The 17,278-nt window shown below is 37.8% G+C and overlaps 4 protein-coding genes across 6 annotated transcripts in view; 2 read left to right on the plus strand and 2 right to left on the minus strand.

Annotated features, from left to right (window-relative positions):
* Positions 1–947: 947 nt before the first annotated feature.
* Positions 948–3,058, minus strand: LOC133982458 (ras-related protein Rab-8B-like). Its single transcript, XM_062421511.1, has 9 exons — positions 2,913–3,058; positions 2,183–2,243; positions 1,996–2,056; positions 1,817–1,894; positions 1,603–1,692; positions 1,423–1,488; positions 1,297–1,347; positions 1,112–1,190; positions 948–1,030 (listed from the first exon to the last, which is right to left on the minus strand). Exons 1-9 carry the CDS (start codon positions 3,034–3,036, stop codon positions 948–950), a joined length of 693 nt encoding a protein of 230 aa, XP_062277495.1. The 5' UTR covers positions 3,037–3,058.
* A 918-nt stretch (positions 3,059–3,976) lies between these two features.
* On the plus strand, positions 3,977–5,603 carry rps27l (ribosomal protein S27 like). Of its 2 annotated transcripts, none has more exons than XM_062420168.1 (4): positions 3,977–4,026; positions 4,598–4,706; positions 5,113–5,223; positions 5,348–5,603. In XM_062420168.1, exons 1-4 carry the CDS (start codon positions 4,021–4,023, stop codon positions 5,374–5,376), a joined length of 255 nt encoding a protein of 84 aa, XP_062276152.1. In that variant the 5' UTR covers positions 3,977–4,020; the 3' UTR covers positions 5,377–5,603. The 2 variants fall into 2 exon arrangements, with proteins under 2 accessions (XP_062276152.1, XP_062276153.1); XM_062420169.1 differs by having other exon boundaries at positions 5,113–5,213; positions 5,392–5,603.
* A 41-nt stretch (positions 5,604–5,644) lies between these two features.
* The window catches only part of dnaja (DnaJ heat shock protein family (Hsp40) member A), a 75,364-nt gene continuing 63,730 nt past the window's right edge, over positions 5,645–17,278 (minus strand). Inside the window, exons 2-9 of the mRNA XM_062420164.1 lie at positions 9,768–9,851; positions 9,232–9,372; positions 8,160–8,331; positions 7,583–7,687; positions 7,256–7,483; positions 6,934–7,164; positions 6,735–6,835; positions 5,645–6,632 (exon numbers count right to left, since the gene is read on the minus strand). Of these exons, the coding sequence (XP_062276148.1) occupies positions 6,417–6,632; positions 6,735–6,835; positions 6,934–7,164; positions 7,256–7,483; positions 7,583–7,687; positions 8,160–8,331; positions 9,232–9,363 (1,185 nt within the window). The 5' untranslated portion in view covers positions 9,364–9,372; positions 9,768–9,851 and the 3' untranslated portion in view covers positions 5,645–6,416. The remainder of the gene's footprint in view (positions 6,633–6,734; positions 6,836–6,933; positions 7,165–7,255; positions 7,484–7,582; positions 7,688–8,159; positions 8,332–9,231; positions 9,373–9,767; positions 9,852–17,278) is intronic.
* Positions 12,948–17,244, plus strand: acsbg1 (acyl-CoA synthetase bubblegum family member 1). 2 transcript variants are annotated; one of them, XM_062420932.1, is made up of 12 exons: positions 12,948–13,094; positions 13,232–13,320; positions 13,525–13,645; positions 13,726–13,806; positions 13,899–14,048; positions 14,179–14,355; positions 14,877–15,058; positions 15,223–15,456; positions 15,541–15,758; positions 15,909–16,048; positions 16,421–16,667; positions 17,158–17,244. In XM_062420932.1, the coding sequence occupies exons 1-12, from the start codon at positions 12,963–12,965 to the stop codon at positions 17,232–17,234; spliced, it is 1,848 nt and encodes a 615-aa protein (XP_062276916.1). In that variant the 5' UTR covers positions 12,948–12,962; the 3' UTR covers positions 17,235–17,244. The 2 variants fall into 2 exon arrangements, with proteins under 2 accessions (XP_062276916.1, XP_062276917.1); XM_062420933.1 differs by having other exon boundaries at positions 14,877–15,046.

Raw genomic sequence — 17,278 nt, forward strand, 5'->3', positions numbered from 1 at the left:
GTTATTATTTGTATAGAATAGTGAAATTCAACATAACTCTCCTTTAAAGATTCCTTTTCTTTACTTTTCAATGGTGTAACATACAGTAGCTTACAAAGACAATCATTCACATTACAGCTTTCCCAAGTCATTGTGTTTTCATGTCAGAGATGTAAAGGGAACCTGTTAAGATGTAGTTTAAGGTGAAAATAAAAGTATATACACAACAGTTAGTTGTGTTGACATGAGCTTCCAATATATGGTGGACGAACACTTTCATATAGGATCTGTAAACATTTTCTCTTCTTTGTAGAATGTGCTTAATAATGACCCCTCAAAGGTGTTCCTACAGCTTTCATGCAAATACTGACAATCGTATAACAATATGTATTAATTACATCTCCCAAAAGAAACAAACAACCCCTAAACAGTTTCATTTTGACACGGTAGCCTGTATAAATAAAGGTTTCATTAAAAAATAATAATACAGTAGGTTGAATTTATACATATTTTTGTCTTTTCTCTCACGAAACTGTAACTCCCTCTTGGCACACATGAATGGATATGATGCCAGTGCAACTACAAGCCTGGATTTACACGGACAAATACAATCAATGCTGAGATTTGATATGTATATCTGACAGCATCCTCATAGTAAATATGACACAAGTAGTCTGTATAAAATAATGCTACAATATGAAAGATTTGAAGTGTTTTTTTTTCATTGTTTTACATTTATAAGACAACTATGTGTTACTGGGATATTTGAACAAGATCCAACTTTTAAAACAGAGGTATTATAAATGCAGACAGAATCACTGCCTCCTGCGAGAAGACACTGCAGGGCCAGCTACAAACCTCTGCTGACCATCACACACAAGTCTTTTGATTGAGAGGATATACAGTATCAGGCCTCATTCCTCATTGATCCTCATCTGGTCACCAGATCAGGATGGTATCTCAACCACTCAGGAACCTGTGAGCTTCAGCTGGCAGTAAGGCCCTTTGAATATGACCTCTGCTGCTGCTGCAGCTGCTGCTACAAGGACGCCTGGGAAGCAGGAACCCTCAAAAAGAGAAAAGTAACACTAGAGCCATGAACGCTCAAGACGAGCAGCCTAGAGGAGTGAACACTTGAAGAATTTAATTCTCTTCGACTTTTTCTCTGTGATCTTGACTGGTTTGCCCGATCCTCCAGCGTTGTTGTCACTCTACCAAGGAAAAGGTATGATAAGGGATACATGTACAAAAAATATAGTACTAAAAATGTACAACACAAAATGTAGCATCTATTTTAAGAAACTCAAAAGTACTTACTGTCTTTGAACTCAGATTGTGTAATATGTCTCTTCCAATTGTATAAAAAGCCTAGAGTGAAAGAAAACAAAATGTTAATCAAAAATATCATCAATCATATTACATGGTAATTTCAGGTTTACTTACCTCTTCCACATTTAAACTGGACTTTGCACTGGTTTCCAAGAACTTAACTCCATAATCAATAGCCAGCTGAATGAGATAAAAAAAACAATGTTTGTGTCAATCATTGCATATTGGAAAAATGTGGAGCATTTCCATTTGTTTGAGAGGGCTTTATAGTAATGACTCCGCACAGAGACTCACTTTTTCACCTCTGTCTTTGGACACCTGTCTCCTGTCAGTCATGTCACATTTGTTACCCAGGATCATCTTCTCAACATCAGATGAGGCATGCTAGGAGAGGTTAAAAGCCTCATTATGTGGGGCACAGGACACAAGCGTATACTGGCAATATCAAACAGCAAATTTCTACCACTTAAGAATTTGATGTGTCTGTACATTTCCAGTCAAAACTCACCTCTTCAATATTTCTAATCCAGTTTTTTATGTTTTCAAATGACTTCTCATTGCAGATGTCATAGACCAGCATGATTCCCTGAGAGGAAAAACAGTCATTCTCACAAACTATTTCTCAACTCCAGTGTTATATAAGATAAACCCAAAGGGAGGAAGTGTTGTGATGAAGTGAAGACTTACCATCGCTCCTCTGTAGTAAGCTGTAGTAATGGTGCGGAACCTCTCCTGCCCTGCAGTGTCCCTGAGAACATCAAATCAACATCAATAGTAAACAGACATATCAATGATTTAATGTAAAAAATAAAAAATAAATAAAAAAAATAAAAAAGGGGGTGGCAGGGATTGGGGCTTTTAGAATTGCACTCACCAGATTTGAAGTTTGACTCTCTTTCCATCCAGCTCTATTGTTCGGATTTTGAAGTCTATTCCTGCATTTCAATAAATAACCACAGTCAGAGTCATACAGGCTGGTTCTTACTGCACTGATAAGCTACATGATATGAAATATTTTCACATGACTTAGATGCACAGCAAATCAGGCACTTCTGCATGAGCAATTGTGATTAATATTAAAATAACTGTTGTTAACAGTTAATCCTGTGTCAAGGCTCGGGGGACACAGGGAAAATACAATATCAGTCAAAAATTTGGACACACCCTCCCATTCACATAAATGAGAAAGTGTGTCCAAACTTTTGACTGGTGCTGTAGAGGCTGTGAGAACATTGTATACATTACTGTAGAGCTTTTGGGTGGATACAGTATTATAACAATTGTGAAGGCAAGCTACAAAGCACACTTAGGTTTACAGTACAGTAAGGTTTCCAAAGGTTGAACATCATGACTGTAGTTTTAATTTAATTTAATATTCAACCTTGCAGGTGCCTGTGTGGCATCAAGGACAGGAGATCATCATTATTTGTCTCTCAGTTCCATTGTCTTGCTTTTATGCAATTACTGCCAGTTTTAAACACTGTGAGTATGTATTACTACCATATGATATTACTACATCTATATATAGTGACCACCATCACGCAATGAATTAAAGCGTTGCATTATGCCAGATTTATCCTGAGGGGCGACTGCGGGGTACTCACCTATTGTGGATATGAAGGTGGTATTGAAAGAGTCCTCGCTGAATCTGAACAGCAGACATGTCTTGCCGACTCCGCTGTCTCCGATGAGTAACAGTTTGAAGAGGTAATCGTACGTCTTCGCCATTTCAAACAGACAAAGCGCTCAAACGTTTCGATATAAAAAAAAAAGGCCGTATACTGAGCCGGGATCCCCCGTCTAGAAATCCTCAGCTGTCTGTGGCAGACCGGTGCCGAGATGAGTGGCGTCACCGTCTGCTTTGCATTATGGTCTATGTAGTTTAAGTGGCTGAGCTAGGACTGGTTGGCCATGTCCTTTATAGCTTTCCTCTTTTTGTACAGCTGCATTTCATTATGAGGTGAAACCACTGACTAGGCCTATATACAAATTTATGTCATAACGACCACATCCAGACAGCAGTTAGGCCTAATTAATCTAATGACGATATTATGTCTTAGTTTGAGCTAAAGCTCCACAAAGACCTCAGAGATGGCTGCGCAAAATTTGTTGCAATTTTAACACTATAAAATACTGACTGACTTTAAAAAACATCGTATTTCAATTTGCAACAAACACACGGATAAAAATTGGATGCATACATCAGATTTTGTTCCCATTCATTAGGCTATATCATGAGAAAATAAAAATGTTCAAAATGCAATCCTTTCTGATGAGAAATCATTTTAATATACTTGTTGGAGTTATTTTTTGTTCTTGTTAAATGTAATAGTTAAATGTTAGTTTGTGTTAAATGTCAATTTTTGTTGATGTCTTTTTTTTTTTTTTTTAAGAATATATCTGAATTAGTTTGATTATAATATATGAAGGCCTATCATTTTGGTTAATTTGAATACTGGTTCATGGCTTTTGTTTTGAGGGGTGCTAGGCAGGCACAGAAGAAGAAGATAATGCTGCACCAACCGGGATCCACCATGTTTCTATTTTCTCCGGTGTAACTTTTCAGCAAGTGTAATTAAAATCTGTTCAAGTTTAAAGGTGTTGTGTTGATAGTCACTGTCAGGCAAGCTGGTCTGCAACCACAGACCTTGCCCCCCTCTCTGTTTTTGTCTATCTGCCCACGCATGCGCAGGAAACCCCTAGCACGGTGCAATGCCTGTAAGTCACAAAAGTTTCTATATATCAAAATGTTTTTAATACATGCAATGTTGTCAGCTGTGGGCTGTGTGTACTTTTTACATGTCGAGTTGAAACTTTCACACGGGTGTACCTTTGTTCACGATGTGAAACCTTGATGTTGTGTTGTTGTTAATGTAGCACATGGTGTGTACGGTTAGCGGGTGGCGACTACTTACTGAAACGCAACATTACTCGATATAAGGCAGAGATTTCGGTCCAAGAAACAATCTGTACCTGTAATTTTCCTTCACTAGATGGACTTGAGAAACATTTAACAGGCATTGCTTTTGTGAAAACCTACAATGAACGACTGGCAGTGTGTTTTATCACAAGGTTATGCTAGTACAGACAGGATTTTTTTTTTACCTTGTTGACTGAAGCCCACTCTTTAAAAACGCACCGTTTTTATCAAAGGATTAATCTTTTGCATGGTGGGGTCAGACATAAAGCTTGATATACTACTAATCCACCAAAACCAGTTTATCTAACTAAATGTGGTTTAGGCCTGTGTAAAACTGCCTCTGGTTTGTGTTTTTTTCCTGCATTTCAGTTGGCTAAAGACCTCCTCCACCCTGCCATTGACCATGAGAGAAGACAACACAAAAAGAAAAGACTTGTTCAGAGTCCTAACTCCTACTTTATGGACGTGAAGTGCCCAGGTAAATAAACAACATCCAGGTGGCAGTATGACATGCGCCACGTCAAGGGAGTATTACCTCAATCAAACAGGTGTACTTCAAACACAGGTATCTGTTACCGTAGTTTTATAAACTTGCAAGCCCGTGTCTGAAAACACAGACTTACAGAAGGGAGTTTAGTCTACTAAATTTACAGATACAAACATAAATGTACAAGTGTACAAAAAACTAAAGTTACAGATACAAAGCTTGTTTTCAAGCACACCTTTTTGAATGATTTCATCAATACAGATACACACCAGGACTGAAGGTTTTTGTAGTGTTTCAACCATCTTTAACATCAACATTACAAACGTTATTTATTTTAGTTGCATTTATAACAATTTTTACTGAGGATTATTAATATAGTGAAACCCTTCTTTCTCAGGTTGCTACAAGATCACCACTGTGTTCAGCCATGCTCAGACAGTGGTGCTGTGTGTGGGATGCTCAACTGTGTTGTGCCAGCCAAAAGGAGGAAAGGCCAGATTGACAGAAGGTAAAACATCCACAAAAGTTGAATTAATTCAAGTGCAACAATGTAAAAAGGATAATTATCACTACCATCAGCTTAATAATTGTAAGTAGAAGGCAATCTAATTAATTTATTGTTTTCTTTACAGGTTGCTCTTTCAGGAGGAAGCAACATTAAAAAGGATTACACACTCAATCATGTCTGTAATTAAGTCATGATGTTGATTAATCATTTATCTTTTCCATTGATTTCAATGTAGTTGTGCATTCAGTAAAGACAGTTTCTGTCATTGTACAGGTGTTCAACTTTTATAATAAATTTATAAATTTGCTAGCAAACTTTTTAACATGCTGAGTATTAAAAATTCAAGTCTCACTAACTCAATAAAGAAATCTGTTGGAGAAGTTGAAGCATTCAGGGTCTTTTATTGAGAAATAATGAAAACCGTTTGTCATGACTGAAATTACCTTCACAGAAAGCATACGAGTAGTCATTTCAGTTTGTGGATGAATTTGTTTGTGTCTTATGGCGCTTTTCCACTATACAGTTCTAGCACTGCTCCGCTCGACATAGTTCCAGGAACGACCTTTTCCATTACAAAAAAGTACCTACTCAAAGTGGGCGGGGTCGTAATAGCACGGCTCCGAAACTGCCGTGACTTCGTTTTATACGCGACAAAAAACACAAACAATGGAGGACACTGAGGCAGTGGTGTACTTGCTGCTGTATATGGCTTTTTGTCACACACAAGGCAAGAAAATTGAGCCATATGGCTCATGACTCTTCCAGTGACAACTCTTCTGACCAATCAGTGGCTGGCAGTCTGTTGATGTCACATTTAGTATCGGCTCGGAACCTCACCAGAGCAGGTACTAAAAAAGTACCAGGTACCAGGTACTATCCCTAGTGGAAAACGCAAAAAAAACGAGTCGTGTCGTGCTGGAACTGTGTAGTGGAAAAGTGCCCTTTGATTTCTTAGGAAACGCATACATATAAAATACATAAATCTTAAATAGAGAACACCAAAATACTGTTTTGATAACTGGGAGCACAACATCATGACATGAGAAATGAGTACTCCACTTGCATATTCATGTTCCAAGAATAGACACACAAAAACAACACTGGCAACTGTTACAAACTAAACGCAGTACATTACCATGTGAAAAACAGGACTTTAAAAGTCATTGGTCAAACCTTTGTATCATACACTACAATCACTGTGTCTGACACTGTACTCCGCCCCTGGAACCCTCCTCGTCTTCCTCATATGCTTCCCTGTTGGAGTTTTTCTGCTGTTTCCGCACATCCACCTCACAGAGGTCCACCTCCTCCATTTCATCAGTAATCGTCACATCCTCCCTGGGAGGAAGCAGTCTTTCCAGCTGGTACATAAGATGCTCTGGGAGCCAGTCTTTTTCTGGAAATTCCACCTGCGGGATAAAGTACAATTAGTTGAAATACATGCTTTGTTTGAAAACCTAAGAATAAGACACATATAAAAATAAAACTGCCACACTGGAGAAACATTTTACCTCAAACTGAATGATAAGTTGTCCCCTATCGTAAGGATCCCTGTAAATTGGCATGCCTTCATTCTGCACACATTTAACGTCGTCAGGCTTGATTACTTCACCTGTTAATAAGGAAAGATGTTAAAGTCAAAATTAGATACTTCTTGACCAAAGTGCCAATCATGGTGTCACTGAAAACCTGCTGAATTCAGTGAAATACCTGGCTGGGAGGTAATAACGATCGTCCTGTTGTCTAACGTCTGAACGGTCTTCTTGAAACCACACAGGGCCTCGACAAGTTTGATGCTCATCTTCATTATCAAATTATCATCTTGTCTCTGGAAAACGGAGTGCTCCTTCTGATCCAGCACAATGTACACATCTCCAGGTTCCAGTCCAGGTTCCTGGTCCCCTTCTCCATTGAATGTAATTTTCTGACCATCTTTCATACCTGTGCAACACATTTATCATCAGCTTCGTTTGCTTTGGAGTACAATTTTAATTCCAACTACAAAATATCATAAATGGGGAATGAAAATTACCTTTGTCAATGTGAACTTCAATAATTTTCTTCTTGCGTTCTACTTTGTGTCCATTACAGTTCTTGCAGCGGTCGTTTGAGCTGAATGACTCTCCCTGTCCCAGGCAGTCTCCACACATGCTTTGGACCTGCTGGATCATGCCTGGCCCAATCTGTTGCACCTTGATCTGTACTCCTCTTCCTTTACAAGTTGAGCACTTCTCCAAAGTACCTTTCTTACCTCCATACCCTGTAATAAACAGGAGTATATTACTTCCTTGCTATTGCAACACCCTTAAATAATAAATGGGGTTAAACAGAAAAGAAGAAGAAGCACAACACTACATACCATCACACTTCTCACAAATTACATTCTTCTGGAGTGCAAGCTTCCTGGTGGTGCCATTGTACATCTCCTCCAGTGAAACACTAAGCTGGTGGACAACATTCTTCCCTACAAGAAAAACATATATACAAGTTAGAAATACTGGAATATAAAGACAGCCTGCAGCTAAAGTACTATATAGTACGATATTTTACTGCTATATATTTTTTCTACTTTATTTAACATTGTTTTATTATTATCATTCTATAGTTTTATCCTCTTATTTTATTTGTCTGTTTCTTCTGTCTTTTAATCTTTTTTTAAACCTAGTTTTAGTCCAGCATTTATTAAACTTCATCTCTTATTTTTCATATATTTTGTCTTTTTAATCTATTTTCTAAAATTTTTTTTATCATTCTTATTTTCTCTTGCGTGCATTGGTCCCAATTTTTGTCCTTTAATTTGTTCTTTGTTTTTTTAAATTCCTTTACTTTCTGTTAGTTCTTGTTCTGTCTCGTTATCAGCTTGTCAGTCAAATAATTGTAAAGCACTTTGAACTGCATTTGCCTGTATGAAAGGTGCTATATAAATAAAGTCTTACCTCTTCTCTCTCTCTGCATCCTTCCTCCACCTCCAAAGAACATGTTGAAAATGTCCATCGGGGCTCCTCCACCCATGCCGCCCTCTTTGATTGCTTGTTCCCCTCCTTGGTCATACAGATCCCTTTTCTTTGGATCTGACAGCACCTCATATGCTTGAGATATAAGTTTGAACTGTGAAAATGAAATAAAATGCATGAGTCGCTTTGGAAACAAGACTGCATTTAAAGATTTCTTGGACAATTCCTATAATTGCAATAAATAATAATGGCCAAAAAAGTTGCACTATTCCTTCTAGTGACTAATGAATATTATTCCATGTTGTTCTCCTGACAGTCTACATTAGGATTACTTGTACATTTTAGTATGTTTCTGATGATGACACTGAAAACTTTATAAGAGATGCAGTTGCCTGCTCAAAGGTACAGTGTGTAGGATTTAGTGCTATCTAGCATTGAAGTTGCAGATTGAAACAAACTGAATAACCCTCCTTACTTCCAAGCATGTAGGAGAACCTACAGTGGTTGCGAAGTTCAAGAAAAATGCGAGAGACCCTCTCTAGAGCCATTGTATAGTTTGTCTGTCCTGGGCTACTGTAGGAACATGGCTGTGCAACATGGTGGCTTCTGTTAAGAGGACTTGCTCCCTATGAACATATTAAGTCAACGAAAACTAACAATTCTTATTTTTAGGTGATTATATTCTATTTGAAATATACTTATAAACATTATATTCCATTTCTGTCAAGCGTGTTCCTCTAGTTATCACTAGGATCAAGAGACTGCAGCTTTAAGCATTAATATACAGGTTAGAGGGACAGTTAGGGATCATTGTAATTCATATTAATCTTCAACATTAATTTCACAACCCCTTGACGTTGCTTTCTGGTGCATTTCAACACATTGCCATAGGACTAATCTGCCTGTTCCCAGAAAGAGGAGAAGCTAGATCTTTCCAGAAAGTTCCAACAATTTCTCTTGTTGTCAATTCAACAAGGTTTAAAATTAGAAAGCTTCCATACACGGCTGTGGGGACACCCCTAAAGGTCTCTATCGTTATATTTAGTTAACTCACCTTCTCTCCTTCATCGGGGTTCTTGTCGGGGTGAAATTTCAATGCGAGTTTTCTGTAGGCTTTTTTGAGCTCATCCGCAGAAGATTTGGGGCTGACACCCAGGAGATCGTAGTATGCAGTTTCGTGAACCATGGTGACAACCTGAAATAAAGCACGATACATTAGCATACTATAGAAAAGCGTCGCTTATTTTGGTCGAAGAGATTAACGTGGGGACACAATGCTAACCTGCTGTTAGCCAAGTGCCCACATGTAAAACTGAATGGAAATTCACCTTTAGCTAAAATGAAGAGTAAAGTTCACATTAGCGTTAACGTTGAACTTTGAACGTTAAATGTTAAAATCAAATCAAATCAAAGTCAACTACCGGCTATCAGTAACGTTTGATTAATCAGAGGCAGCACATGTGATTAAATGTCGACTCCTGGCAGCTCCTTATAAGCGCACATTACGTCTGAAGCTTGAATGAAAGTGCTAGCATGAATGAGCCGCCTGGTTAAACACTCTTATTACAAATGATAATATCGTGCACTTACTTTACTTGCCAGGTGTTATTACTACGGTCCTAGCGTCCACTCGTGTCACCCTTGAGGATGGCTGGTAGGGGGAAGATGGCTGGGTTTTTATTTATACGCTTCACGTTGCAGAACTTTCTGGAGAGCTCCTGAGGGGGAGGGGCCGGATGTTTCGTAGGTTGGGACTGCGTAAGGTCGAGAAAAGACCAAGGAGGGGAGAAGGAGAAGGAGTGGGCAGGAGGTTCCCAGATCAGCTACCTATGTAGCTCAACCTGTTTAAAAAATATAACACGTCTTTGGTTTGGTGTAAGGAGGGTTGGGAAGGTTACTTTGGAAATGAAATATAGGTTACAGACAGTGTTGGGGAGTAGCTTATATAAGTTACATGTAACGGTGTTATGTAATTTAATTACAAATACATTCTGTAATCCATTAAAGTTACTGAGGAAAAATGTGTAATTAAATTACAGTTACTTATGAAAATGTTGACGATAACAAAGAGGGTTACAGCTGAAGTCAGACATTTAAGATTTTGCTCAGGAGGAATTTTTAATATTTAACATGTTACTCGATACATATTGCTGTTTTTAATTCATTCAAATCAATATATTTTTTATATTTTGTAAATAAATCATGACGTGGGCTTATTTAGAGTAAACAGGTGATTAAATGGTGTCACGACCAATTAAGCCCATGCCAGACTTTTGACTTTTTTATATACCAAAATCTACACAAACAAATGAATACATTTTCAAATGAATATTGCTTTAAAAAATGATTTCCCTTATAAATCATGTCAGTATACAAGAAAAACACCTGAACTTACAGTTGAAAACATTTGAGAAAAGTAATCAAATGTAATAAGTTACATTACTTTGATTAAGTAACTGAAATAGTTACATTACTTATTCCATTTTAAATAGGGAAACTAGTAATCTGTAACCTCTTACATTTCCAAAGTAACCTTCCTAACCCATGTAATAAAATATATAAAATATATTCTTAGCGAGAAGGTTTAAAGTTTAAATTGAATAGAATGAAATGAAAATGTACAAAATATCCATCAGGGATGTGCAAATGTTCAGTGTAAAGTGTATGTGCAGGGTATAATTAATAATAATAATACTAGTAATATAAGTTGTGTTGATGTAATGTGCCATGTTGATCATGATGTGCAAATATAAGATTATTAAAAGATTATAATCAAATGCCATGTGTAGACACTATTGGGCAATATAACAATATCAAGTGTGTGTTGAAACCATGAAGAAAACTTTTTTTTAAATTTCAAGTAATGTTTCGATACAGCATGGGAGAATGCCAGAGGATAACACAATAAGAAAGTTTTTTTCAAAATAGCCATTAATGTCTAGGCTATTGTAATGTTTTACACAGAACTTCCAACTAAAGTGAAAATGAAATATTCCTGCTTTTGTTGTGGATATTTGTGAACTTGTGCAGTCACACAACAGTCAAAAACTTTGCACACCAATGACTGCATATTGCATGTACAATAGATTTACTGCCTTGTGTTTACTTGTGACTATATGGCGATATAGCCATATAGCCTGACTGGCCATATACAGCCATGTAAAGCTATATGGCTGTATACACACACAAAAAGATTAAATCATATATTAAATCATGCAACCTCATGCAAACTCAAATGGTCAAATTGACACTCAGTTAACTGAGTCAGCTCAACTCACAGTGAACTCATATATAATCAGCTTGGTCAAAGTTGGAGGTATAGTATTGGTATAATTTGGGTTTTTACCTACCTGTGTGTGATTTAAGACAGCATTATAATCAGTCAGTTTTACATATGAAAAGACAGACCTCATTTAAATTCTAGACATGCTCTTGAGGAAGTGGTCCAATGTAGTGCATACACGGACTTTCTGACTTGTTTTGCAACCACTGACAACTTCATCAGGTTTGTTGAATTGCACTTCTTATTTTTATTGTACTAAATAAAAACTTTTTACAGAAGTTTAGTAAATATGTCAGTATTTATTGTCCAGAGAGACAAGACATGCTCATGTTTTTTTGTTGCAAACTAACCAGATTCTGAAAAGTGTCTTCATTGAGCAAATCTGTTCTGGAAAACCTGTAGTCAAACTACCAGGAGATCTACAAATAACAAGATGGAAATTCCTAATGAAGAGAAGGGAGATGATCAGATTGTGAACAGGTAAGCCACTTAAAGTGAACTTTTTATTACATTTAATCTAGCATGATGAGATAATACAGTTTATTATGTCAGCTAATGTTGAATGGGAAAGATTTATCAGCTGGCCGGTTGGAGCACACATGTTTGTCACTAATCACTACAGTTTTGTAAGTGTTCCTTATTTATTTGCTATTGCTTCTTTAGTAGAAGACTCACAATAATAATTGTTGAATGAATGTTCCTGTTGGATGAATGCTCCTGTCTACTTTGTTTTAAAATGGCATCCTGCCACCCATCTGTGAATATAAATAAGGAATGGAAGCTGAAAGTCAATTTAATCTCATTCAGTGTTTTGAAATGTGGCAGGTTTGAAAAAGTATGTCCACATTTAGTGAAATCATGGGGGGAAAAATATAAAAACGATGCTAATAAAAAAAATAGTTTTTAACAGATCGGATGAAAAGTCTTTTGCCTCTCACTGAATTTCGAACAAAGCAAAGGGCTTTAGCTGTGCCAAAAGCCTGACATTGTGTTGGGGAAACAATATGCCACTGCAAATCTGACCCATGTGATGAAATGAAAACAGTGGCCCAAACCACTGCTAGAATGTGAAGGGGAGTGTATATGAGCAGTTTGCAGCCCATGTTTCCTCTGTGTTTTTTAGTATGGTGTCGTCAGTTCAGGAGTCTATGGCAGACGTGCAAACAGATAGTGGAGAACATGCCTCTGTAGGTGAGTTATGAACACATGGGACATCCATTCTGGTGCTGGGATCATGGCGGAAGTTCTTCATCAGTGAACTCCAGTAATGGTACTAGATAATCCTGATGGGACAATAAATTGTTTATACCTCTGTGGTAAGGACTGTATTTGTTTGTCAGATTTGTTTTTTATCTCTCATCTCAGGGAAGAAACAAATAGAAGAGGTGAATGCCGGCGCATCTCTTGCTCCCGCTCATTCTCTTTGGACCCCGGAAGCTAAAGGTGCAGTCAGGCTGAGAATAGAAGAAGCTTGCCCAGAGGAGCCAATCACAGTTCATCAAATGTTCAAAGCCTCAGTTGAAAAATATGGAAACATCTACGCACTTGCCAGCAAGAGGAACAACAAGTGGGAAAAGATTACCTTCCTAGAGTATTATAATTTCTGCCGGAGAGCAGCCAAGAGCTTTATAAAGGTACTGTATATTATCGAGAAACAGAATAACGATTACTGTACTTATTGTGAACAGTACATACTGTGACAACTATTGGGTACTATCAATGCTCAGATTTTAAAAAATATGAAGAAAAAAACATTTGTTAATGTGTGCAGCTTGGTTTAGAACGATTCCATGGAGTGGCAATACTAGGATTCAATTCAGCAGAATGGTTCTTCTCTGCAGTCGGTGCCATCATGGCAGGGTGAGAAAGACACATCCTACAGCAAGAACAATACTAAGCACTGACCTGAATTAGCCAATCTATTAACCAATATGTACATTCAGTACAGTCTTTTATTACTGCACCCTTATCATTCTTTTTCCTCACATGGCCGTGTTGCAATGACACATTCAGTAACTTTGATCTTTTTCTTTTGTTTATAATAACCTGTACTCTTCCTCAAAGAGGGATAATGACTGGAATTTATGCCACAAACGCACCAGAAGCTTGCCAATATGTGGCTAGTGACTCCAAAGCCAACATTATTGTGGTGGAAAACCAAAAGCAATTGGATAAGATATTGCAGGTACCATTACTTAAACAACATAGAGGCTTTGTCTACATGCAAAACATTTTGTGGTAAACTTCTCACTCCCAATACTATAGATACGTGACAGACTGCCCCAATTGAAAGCCATAGTGCAGTATAGCGGACCAGTCCAGGAGAAGATTTCCAATCTGTACTCTGTAAGTATATTCCTGACACCACATGAAATGATAGGGACCAAAATGACTGCTGATCTCAGGCTATGATGGTGTATGTTTCTGTTTTGGGATAGTGGGAGGAGTTCATGGAGCTGGGTCTGGATGTTTCTGAGAAAGAACTAGATGATATCATCAGCAGCCAGAAAGCAAACCAATGCTGCGTACTGATCTACACGTCTGGCACCACAGGCAAGCCGAAAGGTGTCATGCTCAGTCATGACAATGTAAGAGTTCTTGTGATTACTGTTAATCTGTAAAGATTTATTATAACTATATGCAGGCAGATGATTGTGATGGTAAGCAAAGCAAGTATGGCAACAACAAACATCTTCTGTGTATATGATGAATATTCAGATCACATGGACTGCCAACCATGCCAGCAGGGCAGGAGACATGCAGCCGGCCGACACCAAACAGGAGTCACTCGTGAGCTACCTTCCTCTCAGTCACATTGCTGCTCAGATCTATGATCTCTGGACTGGCATCCATTGGGGTGAGCTGGTGTACTTTGCACAGCCAGATGCCTTAAAGGTAAATGAAAAATCTCAAAGGTCAGAAGACCAAAGGTGAACATATTTTGTGCAAGAATAAGCACTCTCGAATCAAACTTTTACTCAACTAAGGCAAAGCAAAGCAGAAAGGCTCTAACAAGATGAGTTACACACTAATTTCCAAGAGTTTTAAGTCAAAAGTGTTTTCCCATAATTAATTTAGATATCAATATCTAAACTATTATCACACAGTCTCAGCACATTAATGTGGACCTTGGTTTTTATTTAGTATACTGTTCTTAGTATCTTTATTCTTATTTGACTTGTATTCATACAGATTTTACTTTTTACATTCCTGTTTATGTTGTATGTGTATGTTATGTGTGATGTCTCTGCGTGTATTAAGCTGCTTGGACCCTAAATTTCCCCTAGGGGATCAATAAAGTTTCTATCTATCTATCTATATCTATTTGTCTCTCAATTGATAGAAACCTTTTGTGCAAAATTAAATTTCATAAGTGAAAAAAGTGTAGGTGTTTCATGTCTGTCTTCACATTATAGGGAAGCCTGATAACAACACTGCGAGAAGTTTGTCCTACATCCCACATGGGTGTCCCGCGGGTGTGGGAGAAGATGATGGAAAAGATCAAACAGGCCATTAGTGAGTGTGGTTATATGAAAAAGAAAGTGGTGACCTGGGCGATGTCAGTCAGCCTGGAGGCCAATCAAAAGTATATGCTGAAGTAAGGGCTGGATTATTTAGGTCACATTGGTTGTTATTTGTTTGGATAATAACATTTAAAATACAGCATATATATATATGTATATATATATATATATATATATATATATATATATATATATATATATATATATAAAATACATAATTAATTTTTTCCTTTTTCAGGGATGATGAGAAACCATTTCTCTTCTCTCTGGCTAACAACCTTGTGCTGCAGAAGCTTCGGGCGGAGCTGGGCCTCGCTTGCTGTCAAAAGTTCTTCTCTGGAGCAGCACCAATCGGTAGTGAAACAGTGCAGTTTTTCCTGGGCCTGAACATCCGCTTGTATGAGGCTTATGGCATGAGTGAAAGCACAGGACCTCACTTCATGTCAGGTCCCAAAGCTTATAAACTACCAAGGTAAGAATTCAAAGATTGTAACAATTGTATGTTAAGGTTGTTATGAGTGTAAAATAACTAAAATAATTTGTTTCTCTGACAAAGTTGTGGTAAGGTGGTGCCTGGCTGTCAATACAAAATGGCTGATGTCGACTCTGAGGGGACGGGTGAAATTTGCTTTTGGGGACGTAACATTTTCATGGGTTTCCTCAATATGGAAGACAAGACAAGAGAAGCTTTGGATGAAGATGGATGGGTGCATTCTGGAGACCTGGGGAAGATAGATGAGGAGGGTTTCCTGTACATCACTGGAAGAATAAAAGGTAGCACTATCAGGCTATGAAGTCAACAGCTCACATACTGTATATTACACACACTCGAGTGCATGTTGTTCTGGTCAGAAGTTACTTCTGCTTTATCCTGGTTATGAGTCATAAACAGCTGACATGTCAGTGTGCCCTCTTTCTATTCAGAGTTGATCATCACAGCCGGGGGGGAGAATGTTCCTCCTGTTCCTATCGAGGAAGCAGTGAAGAAGGAACTATCCATCATCAGCAATGCCATGCTAATAGGGGACAAGAGGAAGTTCTTGTCGATGCTTTTGACCTTAAAGGTAAAGTTTTTTTAATTGTAAATACTGGAAAATGCTACACTGCATTGTGGGTTATCATCAACCTTATCTTATGTTGTCACTTTTATCTAACTGTTTGCAAACATAGCCATGCACCATGAATCATTAATGAACATAAATTTACATTTCCACAGGAGCAGTATGTACATAGCCCCAGTGCTTACTAATACTTTCAAAGACTTTCTTTCCAACACTCTGTTTTCCCTTGAGAGATTTTTAACAAACCAGAAAATATAGTGGAGCCAAAGCAATTAAAATAACTTCTCACAATTTACTGCAATTGTTTGTTTTGACCTATAATCATGACATAGAAGGAAATACTTAAAATGAATGGGAATTCGTTGTGTATTCCAGTCCAGCAGCAATACAGAGACCATGGAGCCCACAGAGGAGCTGAGTCTGGAGGCTGTGGAATACTGCCGGAACCTCGGCAGCCAAGCAACCAAGGTGTCTGACATCATTGAGGGGAAAGACAAAGATGTATGCTGTGCAATTCAGGAGGGAATCGACAGAGTCAACTCTGCATCCACCTCTAATGCTCAACGCATACAAAAGTGGACTATCCTGAGAAAGGACTTTTCTGTTTCTGGAGGAGAGCTGGGTAAATTTAGCAGTACAGTGATCAGTGCACTGTTAGGCCAGACTGGGTAACACTTTATTTTACACGTCTGTAATTTCTAAGTCATTTCCTGGGAAGTTTACAAGGGGGGGAAATTAAGTTGATTTGCTACTGATCATAGGAAGGTTCAACTGGTAAACAAAGGTGAGCTGAAGAACAACAACAGACAAACATACAATTCGACATATAGGGAGGATACACTTGCTGATAAGTAATGATGAATAAATACTTTTCAAAAATCATATTTTTCCTGTAATCAGTACTAAATGTTCTTTTGACTTCCCAGGATATCATGAGGAAATTATGAATCTGTTAAGTGTTACCCTAGATCATAACACTAAAGGCTCAATTGTATGTATATTGTATATAACAACTTGATAGGTGTTATAATTGTTTTTTTTTTAATATTAAGGGCCATATAATTGTGAAACTGCTGTGAACTATTGCTCATTACATTCTTTTTCCCTTCCAGGTCCCACAATGAAGCTTCGTCGCCCTGTTGTCTTGGAGATGTACCACAAGGTCATAGAGAGTCTCTATCAAGAATAGCGTCATGCTCCTAGACACCTTAGTCTGTAACTGTTAATATGCAA

This window comes from Scomber scombrus, chromosome 6 (assembly GCF_963691925.1).
Source record: "Scomber scombrus chromosome 6, fScoSco1.1, whole genome shotgun sequence".
NCBI classification, from domain to species: Eukaryota; Metazoa; Chordata; class Actinopteri; order Scombriformes; family Scombridae; genus Scomber; species Scomber scombrus.

Bases quoted from the DNA above. Each gene is read 5' to 3' on its own strand.
- LOC133982458 (XM_062421511.1), bottom strand. From the start codon at position 3,036: ATGGCGAAGACGTACGATTACCTCTTCAAACTGTTACTCATCGGAGAC. The intron at 1,693-1,816 runs GTGAGTTTTGAC...AACCTCTCCTAG, and splicing joins GGATTAGAAATATTGAAGAG to CATGCCTCATCTGATGTTGA. The intron at 1,031-1,111 runs GTTCACTCCTCT...CCTGCTTCCCAG, and splicing joins GAGAATTAAATTCTTCAAGT to GCGTCCTTGTAGCAGCAGCT.
- rps27l (XM_062420168.1), top strand. The intron at 4,707-5,112 runs GTAAATAAACAA...CTTCTTTCTCAG, and splicing joins TATGGACGTGAAGTGCCCAG to GTTGCTACAAGATCACCACT. The intron at 5,224-5,347 runs GTAAAACATCCA...TTTTCTTTACAG, and splicing joins AAAGGCCAGATTGACAGAAG to GTTGCTCTTTCAGGAGGAAG.
- acsbg1 (XM_062420932.1), top strand. From the start codon at position 12,963: ATGTTCAAAGCCTCAGTTGAAAAATATGGAAACATCTACGCACTTGCC. The intron at 15,457-15,540 runs GTAAGAATTCAA...TCTCTGACAAAG, and splicing joins AAAGCTTATAAACTACCAAG to TTGTGGTAAGGTGGTGCCTG. The intron at 15,759-15,908 runs GTAGCACTATCA...CTTTCTATTCAG, and splicing joins CATCACTGGAAGAATAAAAG to AGTTGATCATCACAGCCGGG.